The sequence below is a fragment of the Chiloscyllium plagiosum genome, chromosome 36, assembly GCF_004010195.1.
Source record: "Chiloscyllium plagiosum isolate BGI_BamShark_2017 chromosome 36, ASM401019v2, whole genome shotgun sequence".
In the NCBI taxonomy this organism is placed as follows: domain Eukaryota; kingdom Metazoa; phylum Chordata; class Chondrichthyes; order Orectolobiformes; family Hemiscylliidae; genus Chiloscyllium; species Chiloscyllium plagiosum.
In genome coordinates, this window is record NC_057745.1 from 12,303,275 (window position 1) to 12,316,910 (window position 13,636).

General features: G+C 40.8%; 1 protein-coding gene across 4 annotated transcripts in view; it reads left to right on the forward strand.

Moving 5' to 3' along the window:
• LOC122540959 overlaps positions 1–13,636 on the forward strand; it is an 83,833-nt gene that overhangs the window by 33,993 nt on the left and 36,204 nt on the right. For 3 of the 4 annotated variants that reach the window (XM_043677312.1, XM_043677314.1, XM_043677313.1), the window contains exons 10-13: positions 3,482–3,636; positions 6,230–6,434; positions 8,751–8,895; positions 11,210–11,310. In XM_043677312.1, the coding sequence (XP_043533247.1) occupies positions 3,482–3,636; positions 6,230–6,434; positions 8,751–8,895; positions 11,210–11,310 (606 nt within the window). The remainder of the gene's footprint in view (positions 1–3,481; positions 3,637–6,229; positions 6,435–8,750; positions 8,896–11,209; positions 11,311–13,636) is intronic. The other variant, XM_043677315.1, reaches the window with a different exon arrangement.

Genomic DNA, 13,636 nt, shown 5'->3' on the forward strand with positions numbered 1-13,636 from the left:
CAGCATCCAAAAATGCTCAGGTACATTGTGGCTCAACGGCACTTTGATGCAATATAACTTCAGTGACTCCATTTCAAAATGAAACTCTTTTGGTGGCATAACACTTCAGTGGTGGGGAGGTGCACTGAGATTGTGAAAGGGGCTGCATAAATGAAAGACTATTATCTGAAGGACAAGGATGCTCCCTTAGCCAACACTCTTCAATAGAACAAGTTGGTCATTTACTTGTGGAATCTTGATACATGCTACTTATTCAGATTGTGAAGAAAATTGCTGACAAACCCCAAATATTTTGAATCTATGCTGTGTCTAGATTTTGGATTCAAATTTATACCTGTGCATTCTTAGCCCAAGTGCAGGAAATGTACGTTTTGTATTGTTGGTGGAGTCAAGTGAGAGCGCAAGAGGGCTTTCAAAAGAGGTATCTTGGAAGCAAAGGATATTTAGAAGAATCAATATCTCAGTGTAAATCTGATGCAAACCAATAGCATGCAAATTTGCTCTGTTGGAAAGATGTGACACTGGACTTGCGCCATTGTAGCTCTCCCCTATTGAAGTTCAAAATCACACAACGCCAGGTTATAGTTCAACAGGTTTACTTGGAAGCACCAGCTTTTGGAGAGTTGCTCCTTCATCAGGTGATTGTCCGCTATTGAACTCATCTCTTTGGGAAAGTTCAGGCAGGTTAAATTACCATTGGAGGAGAGTGGAAGAACAATAAAGAATGTTGATTTTTTTTTAACAAACATACCCCTCTAGTGTGAGTAGTTACTTCAAAACGCAGGCATGAGGGATTAGGCATAGCTTCCATTAAAAGCTGCTGCCATCCTTCAGAAATTAATCTTATTTTGCTTTAGTAAGCAGAGCAGTAATCGTGTCTTCTTCCAGATAAATTGTCATATTAAAAGAGCAATAAACTATTGAAATTATTCCTTGTGTGAAAGACAGTACATTAGAGAAGTGAAATATATGGGAAATAATGTCAACAATTACCTTGTCCAATGCCAATTCTTTTTTCATATTGACCAGCCAATGATCGTGCTGTTTTAATGAGCAGTACTTAATAAAATGAGGTGAGATTTATCAGAATTTGGTATTTTGTCAAATTTACGATATATTCCTCCTGAGAGCTTTATTCATTTAATATCATGTAATCTCTGTTAAAACAAACTACACCAGTCTCTTAAAACCAGGAGTAATCAAATTGATGTGTAATTAAATTGGATTGATGAAAAATTGGGTTTATCTGATTGGTTAAATTTAAAGAGAACATGCTAGGCTTTTCTTTTGTGAAGCAAAGGATATTTAGGAGATCCATTCCTGGATCATAATGAAAAAAGATTTCCTGATCATACGAGCAGGTCTGGTACAGCCTGATTTCTGTACTTCAGCACTGCTGAAGTTCTGTGGGGATGCAGTTGCTTAAAATATATATTTTTTTGGATGAGAAATCAAACTTGGTGGATGTTCATATGGGCCAGAAAGGTGCAGATGTAAAAGATCTCAAGATATTCTCTTGAAGAAATGCAGCTGAGTTCTTCCTGGTGTCTGAGTTAATGTTTATCCCTTCAACTCACAGCACAAAAGATAAACTAAAATAATCTTGTTATTAGCATATTTCTAATTGGGAGAGCTTGCCAGGCAGAAATTGACAATTTTCTGCGTAATTTCAGTGACCACATTTCAAAATGAATGCCTTTGGTGGTTAGACATCGCACGACACCAAGTTATAATCCAATAGGTTTATTTGGAAGCACTAGCTTTCGGAGTGCTGTTCCTTCATCAGGTAGCTAGCTGACAAAGGAGCAGTGCTCCAAAAGCTTATACTTCCAAATAAATCTGTTGGACTATAACTGAGTGTTGTGTGATTTTTAACTTTGTGCATTGCAATCCAACACCGGCACCCTGAAGTTATGAAAGGTACTACATAAATGAAAGACTACTATCTGAAAAGCAAGGATACTGCCTTAGTCAAAACTCTACAATAGAACAGGTTGGTCATCCAGGCAGAAGTGGGTACTGCAGATTCTGGAGATTAGAGTCTAGATTAGAGTGGTGCTAGAGAAGTGCAGCAGGTCAGGCAGCATCCGAGGAGCAGGAAATCGACGTTTCGGGCAAAAGCCCTTCATCAGGAATTGCCAGAAATGTCATTTTTCCTGCTCCTTGGATGCTGCCTGACCTGCTGCACTTCTCCAGCACCACTCTAATCTAGACTCAGTTTGGTCATCCATTCATTTGTGGAATCTTGCTGTGTGACATGCTAACTTTGCTTTCAAGCTGTTGTTGATAGTCACAGTATAGTTAATTTGGAAGAGCATACCCCTAAGCGTGCTTCCTTACTCTTCAGCACCTTTCCATGCTGTCCTGAGGTTTCTCGGTCTATGGTTAGAACATAGCTTGTTCTACCTATTGGAGGCTAGGAAGGTAGGAGCTTGGGCAGTCACAATCAATCATCTCATGACCTGCTAGCCTAGTGGTCTGGTTACTTCAGGAGAATGGCACCTATAGCTCATTGTGTTGTGGTTTCACTCAGCCCACCTCTAACCATTTGGCGACCACTCTGGATATGTAAATCACCCAGGATTGGAAATTCTAATGCCCATGGAAATGGCCAGGAGCAGTACAATGAGAGTCTGCTAGGAACAGGGATGGACGTGGGGCAACAAAAAACTGCTGGATGCAGTTGCAGTTTGATACATTCATTTTGCAGTGTTATTTTTGTACTCTCTAAGAATGTTGCATTCCTGTTGTTTAGTTACAGTCAGTTCTGCTATAACGCAATAGTTCATCCTCGTGCGATCTCATGTTTTAGGAAAATCAGGCAATAGTTGCGCCGTCTAAACTAATGGGGCCAGAATTGCGTTATAGCCAATACAGGTAAGGAAAGTTCGCGTTCTACAGATAACGGTCTAAAGTCTTCAATCGTGTTAAAGCCAATTTGCGTTGAAGAAACGCACAGTATAGGAGAACCGATTGTATTCCTGAACCATGCCTTTGATTATCTTCTTGTACAAAGAAATTAGCAAAGGAACATGGGAAATAGGGTAGGGACAGGCAGTTCAGGCCCTTGCTGCTTCACCATTCGATTCGATCAAGACTCACCTTCTACTTCAATGTCAATTTCCCATAATATCCCCAAATGTTCCAATCTATCGATTTCTGTCTTGAATATACTCAATGACTGCCCTTTAGGACAGAGTATTCCAAAGATTCACCACCCTCTGAGTGAGAAAATTGCTCCTCAACTCAGTCCTAAATAGCAAACCATTAACTTTGAGAGTGTATCCCCTAGTTCTAGACCCTCCGAGAGTGGAAACATCCTTCATCCATCTGCACTTTTAATGAGGTATAAAGATATATACATTTTGTGTATACTTATGTATAAAATTTTAAACATTATAAAAGATGATGCAGACTGGTACAATCCTGGTTCCAAACCAATAACTCACAGATTACTGCGTCACTCTGTCTCGATTTGCAGGTCGCTGTGGCTGATGGTCATATGATAGCTGTTGCGGTGGAGAGAGCCGTGTATACATGGGGAAGCAATACGAAAGGCCAACTCGGTCACGGGGACCTGCAGTCACATTCAAGACCTCAGCTGGTGGAAGCACTCAAAGGAAAGTTTATTGTCAGGTAATAAAGTTTATGAGCTCACGGTTCAGAGCCTCTGGGCCAATGCAGCTTATGAAGAGAAAGGACATAAATAGGAGATTTATCTTCCTGATAGTTAGGTATTAGCGAACTGTTCGACTCTATGGTGTTTCAGGTGGATATTTTTTCATTTGTCAGGATATCTCCAATTATTCATATACAGCAGAATCAGTTTTAGAAGCTTAATCTTCTCCCAGCCTTGTTGAGTTGGGGAATTCAACATAAAAGCACAAAATAAAAACCGAAATGGGCATAGCTTGCTCAATAAATATTTGTTTGGAAATATGTTTGATCCCTGTTTACAACTGAATCAGAAGATTAAATATCATAACAAATATATATTTCTGCCTTATGGAGTCTATGTCTGGGCTTTAAGGATGGATTTTACAAACCATTTGAAGACTAGCTGGGGGGTTTGTGACGTGGAAACCAACACAGAGAATGCTGGAGAAATTCAGCAGGTCTGACAGCATCAGTGCAGAAAAAACAGAGTTAACATTTCAATTGTGGTATGATTTTTATTCACTCTTGTCCAGTTCTGAACCATTAACTCTGTTTCTCTCTCCACAGATGCTGCCAAACTGGCTGAGTTTCTGCAGCAATCTTGTTTCAGATTTTCAGCATCCACAGTCCTTTACTTTATTTGAGAGGTGATCAGCTGGAAGCATAAAGCTTTGCGAGGGAAGTTCAGCCTCCCAATGGCTAGCGGTTGGCCACCAATTAAGTTAACTAAATGTAATTATGTTAACTATTCATGTCCATTTTACAATTCTGTCAACATTTCACCCAATATGAAATAAAAAGAGTCTGCTCTTGAAATGCTCCTGCAGCTTCCCATAGAAGGCCATTTTTTCGTATGGCCTTATGATCTATGGATAGCGTCCACCAACAGCAATGGTCACCCCTGTAGACCCAACACCATTGGTGGAAGAATCCCCCTTCCGAAACACCAGGGTTAGCATGCATAGCCCCAGCACATCACCACTCTGTCCCCAGCCCTCAGTATGAAGACACCCTGTTCTCTCCTTGTAGCCCTAACCGTGGCCACCTAATGATGCTGCTGGGCCTGCTGATTGAACTACACTATCAGTCTATTAACTGGGCTGAGAGCTGTCTTTGAATTAACCCTGACAGTTGTGGAGCCATGCAGGACAGAAACAGGCCCTTTGGTCCATCCAAATTCAAACCCATTCCTCCCACAGCAATCTCTGAGTCACACATTTACCTTTTTAATCTTGTTGACCCCGTGCCAATTTGCTTGTAGCTCAGGTTGCAATCCAGAAATTATTACTTTTTTGGTTCTGCCTTTTAATTTAACCCTTAGCTGCTCATATTCCCTCAGTAGAACCTCTTTCCTCTTTCTACCTGTATCATTGGTTCCTACATGGAACCAATAGCAACTTGATCTTCCCCTCCCACGCCAAGTTTCTCTTCAGTACAGATGAGCTATCCTGAACCTTGACACCAGGTAGGCACTACAACCTTAAGGACTCTCGATCCTGGCCACAGAGAACAGTATCTATTCCCCCGACTATACTAACCCAGGTTACAAAGTTAAAAATCACACAACACCAGGTTATAGTCCAACAGATTTATTTAGAAGCACTAGCTTTCGGAGCACTGCTCCTTCAGGTGGTTGGCACCTCCAAATCATAACCGAGGTTACAACTACATTTCTGAGTGAGGTATAACAGGGAAAGTAGTTCAGTGGTTCCTGTTGACAACGGTTGCTGAGATGATTCTTATATCTTTATATTGGTCGAAATGTGGTTCTCAGTTGTTCTTCTCCAGAAACTTCCACAAGATACTTAGCACGAATGAGATCACGAGAACTGAACAGCATGCAAAATGTAATGTACTGTCCACAGATAGAAATGTACTTGTAGAATCATAGAATCCCTACAGTGCAGATGGAGGCCATTTAGCCCTTCAAATCTGCACTAACCAATTGAAGGGCATCCAATCCAAATCCACCTATCCCTGTAACCCCACAGTTACCATGGCTAATCCACTTAACTTGGTCTGTGGGGGGAAACTGGAGCTTCCTTAGAAACCCACGCAAAGACACGGAGAACATGCAAACTCCACACAGACAGTCACCCAAGGCTGGAATTGAACCCAGATCCCTTGCAGCGCCACCCATAATTAAATGTGGCTAATAATTGAACTTTGTGGCTAACACTTGTGACTAAGTAATGTATTTTTATGACGTTGGTTAAGCAATAAATACTGGCGAGGCAACAAAGATAATTCCACATCTTTCAAATTGTGACATGTACTTCTAACATTCACCTGAGTTGGGCAGACTGGGCCTTGGTTTAACATCTCATCTGAAAGACACCACCTCTGACAGTGCAGCACACCCTCAAAACTGCACTGGAGATTCAGCCTGGATTAATATGCTAACATCTCAACTTTCTGATTCAGGGGTAAGAGTGCTACCAATTGAGCCATGACAAGGAACACAATCATTTACTGATGATGTACTACCTACAGAAAGTTTCTACTCCAGCCTACCTCGACAATAATAAAACCTGAGGCTCCTTCCTAACCAACACAATGTGATTGTTTGCAGGGCCTGTTGTGGCGATGGATTCAGTGTCTTTCTTAGTGATAATGGAATTGTAATGACGTCTGGCGATGGAGCCCAAGGCTGTCTTGGGCACGGGGACCACTTTAGTACCTCCAGACCTTGTTTGATTGAAGCTCTACTCAGTATCAATGTTCGGGTCATTGCCTGTGGCCTGCAGCATGTGTTGTGTGTTAGTAGTGAAGGTAAGGTGAGTAACATGTTCTTAAAGTTTACAAACATCTGTATGGTTATGTTTAGTCAGAGGTAGCCTTTGTTGGTCATAGGATGAGCCAAATGTCTCTGCTGATCTTAACTGGGGAGACACAGTTGCCTTAAAGAAATTTTGTAATGACAGTGTAGCAGGGAACCAGCAGTAACCCGGTGTCAACGTCAGTAATCACACGACACCAGGTTATAGTCCAACAGGTTTATTTAAAATCACAAGCTTTCAGAGTGAAGCCCCTTTGTCACGTGAAAGTTTGTGATTTCAAAAACCTATTTGACTATAATCTGGTGTCATGTGACTTCTGACTTTGTCTGCCCCAGTCCAACAGCAGCACCTCCACATCTTGGCATCAAAAAAGTAGAGTCAGTGTCTGGGACGTACAGATTACTGACAGAGTGGGAGAAAGCCACAGAGAGATGTGAAAATGAGACTGAAGACTTTGAAGTTACAGCGATTAAAGTGCTTGTGCCAATTGGAAACATAAGTTATGTGTAGCAAAACGCTTGAAATTGCTATATGTCATATTGTTTGACTTTGTTTGGTGTTCATTGCCTAATGCCTGTACAAAAACTCAAAAATTGAAGTGCATTATGATTACAACCAGGCACTTGAACCACAATGTCAGCTGCCAAGCATATGTTGAGAGCACTGAAGCAAAGGTTGAGGCGTCTGGATTGATCTGGTGCTGCCTTATTATGTGATCCCTGTTCCCTACACCCCATGCCCCCCCCAATAAAGGTGGATAGAATCTTTTGGAGCTCACTGTATGTTGCATATTTGGACGAAACCAAAAGATCCAGAGCAATAGCTTGATGAGGAACATATGTCTGGATTGGAAGATATATTTCACAGGTGGGAGAGGTGGAGTCATAAGGTACTATGACTGAAAAAATGGACAAACTGATGATTGCAAATCACTTCACATAAACAAGTTAAAGAGCTCCTTTTTAATTGTCATGTTCTCTGTTATATGAAAGTAGTCGATATCCTATGGTGTTGTGCTTTATTACACTAGAACCTTCACCCCTTATAGTTCACTATTCTGCAGCTAGGAGGCATCCGTACATAATGTCGTCTGGCACCTTTAACACCATAATGCCTGGTTGCTTTGACTAGCCTCTACCTGGCTTCTTGACAAGGGTTACAGGTAAATAGGAATTCAGGTATGGTGCTCAAGATTTCCTGTCCATTAATTTTAACTTTTGAATGTGAGTTCCTAATTTATGTTCCTTTGTACATCAGGAGTGCTAGATCGTAAAATTATCCCTATAATTTTCAGCTCACTATTATTCATAAATGGGATTACTGTTGCCATTATACACCTGGATGAGTTTTAATTCTCTGCTAGTACAATTTATTCTGTTCACTGCAACTGTTAGTTTCCTCATGTGGGAAATAATGGGAAGATTTATTTCCTCCTGTGAACAACCCATCCAGCGTCTTCACATTTGTAACATTATATACTTTATATTCATTGCTTCTGTGCTGCTCTCTGAAATACTTTATGAAAAATATCCAAAATTATCTTCTAAATTCTAAATGGTTGGAGCTGGTTGGTTTCACATAAGTCCAACTGATGCAGCTGTAAGGTTTAAGGTGCTTATGGAATGTCCATCAAACCGTCAATGTTTGATAATTCTCCTCCTTCAACTCTTCCAGAAAAGAATTGAAAAGGTTTGTGAGGATGAGCTGGGTAAGATTATTTCCACTGGGGAGTGAGTTGTTACCAAGGGCCATAAATTTAGAGTTAGTGCTAAAACCATAAAGATAGTAAATCAGAAGTTTTTGCACATAAAACATTATTGCAATATGGAATGTATTACTGCAAATGGATATAGTTCCCTGTAGTCATAAGGACATTGAAGACATCATTTTCTGGCTATTTTCTAGTGGCAGGGATTTAGTACATCATCAGTCCAGCACCCGTCAGAAAATCTGTCGTTCATTGAAGGAGAAACATACTGGAAAGGATGAAGGAAAACCTATTATGAGTCCAATGTCAAGTGTAAACAAGGGGCAGAATGCTATTTCTGCTGAATTATCTGTTTTTCTATGAAATGCAGGCAAATTTATATCTTGCTTAAGTTCAGTAAAACTGAAGTATGAGCCACACTGCTCCTACACTTGCACATCCCCAACATCACTTTCTGGATTTGGCTCCACTGAGCATTGCAGTTAATTGACTCACTTTAGGTTAACTGAATTTGATTGAGTTCAACAAGTTTTCTATACAAGAAATATCTGTTGTTTTAATTGAAGTGATGGAGAATGAGCAGGGGTTCTTTCACCAACTTCTAGGTGTTTGCTTGGGGCAATGGAAAATATGGTAAACTGGGACTTGGGAATGATGATGACCACTGCTCACCAATGGAGGTATCATTCGAGAAGCAGACCTTCATAAGAGATGTAAAGTGTGGGGTAGATGGAACCATGTTCTTAACAGGTATATATCTGATCTTCTATTATACTTTAACTTAGTACAAATGGTTAAACTAATCGAGTTTTGACATAGCAGATACTGTACAGTAATCAGTCAACTTAGTATTAAAATCAAAACACCATTTAAAACTTCAGCCCTGTTTAAAGTGATTACTTTCATCATTTCTTCAGTGAAAAGAGTGTTCATATAATGATCATGTAGTTGGTCAAGGAATGACCCAGAGACTTAACTCAAGTCCTATTGTTGCAACATGGAAATTTAAATTCAAATAATTAAATAAACCTGGTCTTAAAAGCAACATCATTAATTGAAACTGTAAAATTACTGATTGTTCATGAAACCCCATCTGATTCCTTTTAGGGAAGGAGTCAGTGACTTTATAGAGGTTTATAAAATCATGGGGGGGCAAAAATAAGATGATTAGTAAAGGTCTTTTCCCTAAGGTAGAGAAGATCAAAGTTAGAGGGCATAATTTTAAGGTGAGAGGAGAAAAACTTAAAAGAGACCTGACAGGCAACTTTTTCACACAGAGGGTGATTCATATGTGGAATGAACTGCCAGAGAAATTGGTAGATGCTGGTACAGTTACAGCATTTAAAAGACACTTGGACAGGTACATGAATAGGAAAGGGTTGGAGGGATATGGACTAAATGCAGGCAAGTGGGACTAAGATTAGTTTGGGAAACTTGATTAGCATGGATGAGTTGGACTGAAGGGTCTATTTCCATGCTGTATGACTCTATGAAAATGACTATGAAATCTGCTGGTTCTTACAGGAACGTCTATGTCCATAACAGTGTAGTTGACTGCTTACTGATGATTATGTAAGATTATATAAGATCACATAGCTTCAATTTTGAGTAGGGTGGGAGGGGCTCAGGGGCCACAATGAGATAACCTATCAAGTCGCTCAGTTGTACCAAACCTATGACAAGAAAGTCTAATAATAGAAAAAAAAATGGAACAACTGCCTGGCAACAAGCAGGTATAACAAGGGAACAACCAGTCTAGTCACTCCTGCAAAGTGCACTTCAGTATCTGCTGGGGGCTTAGGACAAAATTGGGAGACCTGTCCCATAGCTGAGCCAAGCAGCAACCTGCCACAGTAAATATTCCAGATTCCTCCATCCACCATCCCTGGGCCAATCCTGCCCAACCACCAGGATGATCATATACAAGGTAAAGGCTATTGTGGCACACTGGTAATGTCCCTGCCTCAGGACGAGAGACCTGGGTTCAAGACCTACCTGTGCCAATAATGTTTCACGACATATGTGACCAGGTTGATTCAACACACTTAAACACATAAGGTGGCAGTGCAGTATTAAATGGTTGGGAGGAAAACCCTGGGAGTCTTCAACATTGACTTTGGGGCTCATGACGTTTCATAACATGAGGTCAAATATAGGCACGAAGACCATGTACTGCCTACTGTCTCCCTCAGCAGGGGAATCAGTGTTCCTTCATATCAAAGGGAAATACTGTGGATGCTAGAAATCTGAAACACACTATGCTGGTGAAACACAGGAGATCTGGCAGCATCTGCGGGTAGAGAAACAGAGTGAATATTTTGAGTCCAGTGTGACTCTTCTTAAGGAGTTTGGTGTTTCTCCGCGGTTCCCTACGTTTGTTTCAGTATTCCATCTGTCCTATTGAATGCAACTTAGGTGTGGTATTTTCAGTCGGATATGTTTCTTTTATTGAAAATAGGCTATATTTTTGTAACAAGCAATTCCTGCAGGATTTTGTTGGTATCATAAAAGAAAACTTTCAACTACCTTCATGAGTTGTGGTGATGATTTCTTGTGGGGCAGAATAGTACATTCCCTAGTTGATGGGTTTGTAAGGGGGAGGGGGGGAGCTTGTACCTGTAATGTTCCTCAGGTAACCTTCCTACTGAGTTCCACCTGCCCAACCTCTCTGCAATTTTCTGGAGGAAAAGCCGGCTGGCCCATCCTTGCTTCAGTTGAGGCCACTTCAGGTCTGTTCCCTACCCTTCTTGGTTAACAGATGAAGGGGAGATGTTTGGAAACAGCAGCAGGTCCAGAGAGTGAGGCTCCTCCTGCCTCAGCTGGATAAGTGATAGGAATGGGCACCTCCATCAACAGTCCCCTTTCAACACATGTCCCCCATGCCTGCACCCCAAGGCAGGAAATCATAAACAATAATAAAGAAAAGGGGCCTATCTTTAGATCACTTTTCATCCCATCAATACTTGTTTGTTAGTCCTTAAAGGTAGTGTTATGAAAACAATGGTTTTATCTTTTGTGCAGGTATATGCTTTTTTTTCTGAATTGTTTACTTTGTGATCAATAGATACTGATAGTGTGCTGGCTTGTGGCAATAATCAGTACAATAAACTGGGTTTGAACGAGAGACGGGGCCTCCTCATGCAGATGACAATGCTGTTTGCCCGAGTGAGTATCCTTGAATCCTGTGTGTTTCACTTATTGATATGACAGACAAGTATCATCTGATATTTTATATCTGGTCACCTCTTTTAATACATGTAGAAATTAATTGAAACTTGTATATTTGCTCATATTTAACATCTTTTTAAAAGCAAAGTACTACAGATTCTAGGATTGTGACCTAACAGATATTAAAAGTAAACACAAAGAATGCTGGAGAAGCTTAGCCCGTCTGGCAACATCTGCAGAGGGAGAGAGAGAGAGAGAGACAGAGAGTCAAAATTAACGTTTCAAGTCCAGTATGACTTCTTCAGGACTGAAGTTTTAAACAGTTCTGAAGAAGAGTGATCCTGGTCTCGAAGCATTAGCTCTGTTTCTCACTCCCCACAGAGGCTGCCAGACTTGCTCGCTTTCTCAAGCTTTCTCTGTGTTTATTTTTAATTTCTGTTAACTCAGCTGTTGCGAATTCCCACATATTATCTGAGAGTTGTATTATATTCATATGCTGCTGGAGGATAAGGATGGAGTTTCTTCTGAACAGTAGCTGACAGCAGGTTTTAAAATGTATTTACGTGTTATCTTGCTGTGGTACAGCAGGGTTGAGTTCTTATGCTGGCTTCCTGACTTACTGCTAAAACAAACACTTGGAGCTAGTTGTATGATACAAAATGATGTGCAATTCTTCTCACCACCACCCCCTCCCTGCCAACCTTTGGATTTGAAAGATATGGCTGCAAAGTAGGAGCAGCAAGATTATATCAGGACATCAGTGTGCTGCTTGCTGGTCAATCGTGGTGAGAGGTTTGAAGAGAGCCTTGTGACTCTGAGACGTAGTAATGAAAGGAAATCCAGGGAGGTCTGAACTTGCCTTGTGAGGTGCAAAGGAAGCATTCTGGTCCACAAAAAAAAAGCAAAAGCATAAGGAGCTTGGAAGATAGAACCATTTAAATGTGTGTTTTTTCATCCATGAAGGAAACTTGTGAAGAAGTCTTACCGAAATTTGTGATAAGTGCCAAACCCTTCCATGGAAAGAATATTTGCTGTACAGGCATCAAAAGAATCAATTATCTGATTCCTTCTAGCATCACAACTAACTAAAGGAGAAATGAGAAGCTTAACTGGCATAATATAAAAGGAGTATCAAACTCTGCAATAACATTAATTTGTTCTCGATAAAGCTAACAAGCATCCTTTTATGTAATGAGGAGAAAGTGAGGTCTGCAGATGCTGGAGATCAGAGCTGGAAATGTGTTGCCGGAAAAGCGCAGCAGGTCAGGCAGCATCCAGGGAACAGGAGAAGAAGGGCTTATGCCCGAAGAAGGGCTTATGCCCGAAACGTCGATTCTCCTGTTCCCTGGATGCTGCCTGCCCTGCTGCGCTTTTCCAGCAACACATTTCCAGCTCCTTTTATGTAATACCAATCTCAGTGGCAGCACTAGTAATAATAGAGCTCTGTATCCTATATACCAATGTCCTGCAGTGCATATTGTCAACAAGGATGTCAGATACTGGAATGCATGGATATGATTATAATCCAAGACAAACTTTGTTCAACTGAGCATAAATCATTGGTAAGATCATATTTACAGTAATGTGTGAAATCCAGTGTATCCTGCATTAAAATGACATTGATACATTGAAGGTACAAGGTTTGATGTTGGAACTCAAAACTCTTGAGCTATGATGATGAATCAGCAGTACGTTTTCCCACAGAAAAATTAGAAAGGACTGTATTTCCCTTAATTCTGCAAGATAATGTAGACAGGTTATTTAAAGGGTGACTGGAGAATGAGGTAGCATGAACGGCAAACCGATGTGAGAAAAGCTTCCAGTCTCGGCACGTAGTTAGGGTATGGAATGCACAGCCTGGTGGAGGCAGAACCAATTGAGGCATTCAAGAGGCCATTGGGTGATTATTTGGATAAAAATAGTGTTCAAAGGTATGGAGAAAAAGCAGGAGATTGACACTGGGTAATGATGCTCGTTTGAAGAACCGGGGAGTACAGTCACAATGGGCCAAATGGCCTCATCCTTCTTTGTAACACCTTTATAATTCTGATCCATAATGAAGATCAACATCGTTATGTTTCCTACAGAATAAAAGGGCATGGAAGAAGCACCCATCAAAAGAATTTACTGTGTGAATAAAGCCATACTCAAGATATATTGTAGGCCGAAAAGTTTTCCTCTGGGGGCAATGAGAGGCTGTGGAAATAATCTCAGCAGTGAATTGCCCGGGAGGTTTAAATCCAAGGTTGTTACCTGAAGTGGTGGGAGACCTGCCTCACTTTAATGGGCAAGATCTGACCCAATTAAACACATCTCAGATGTT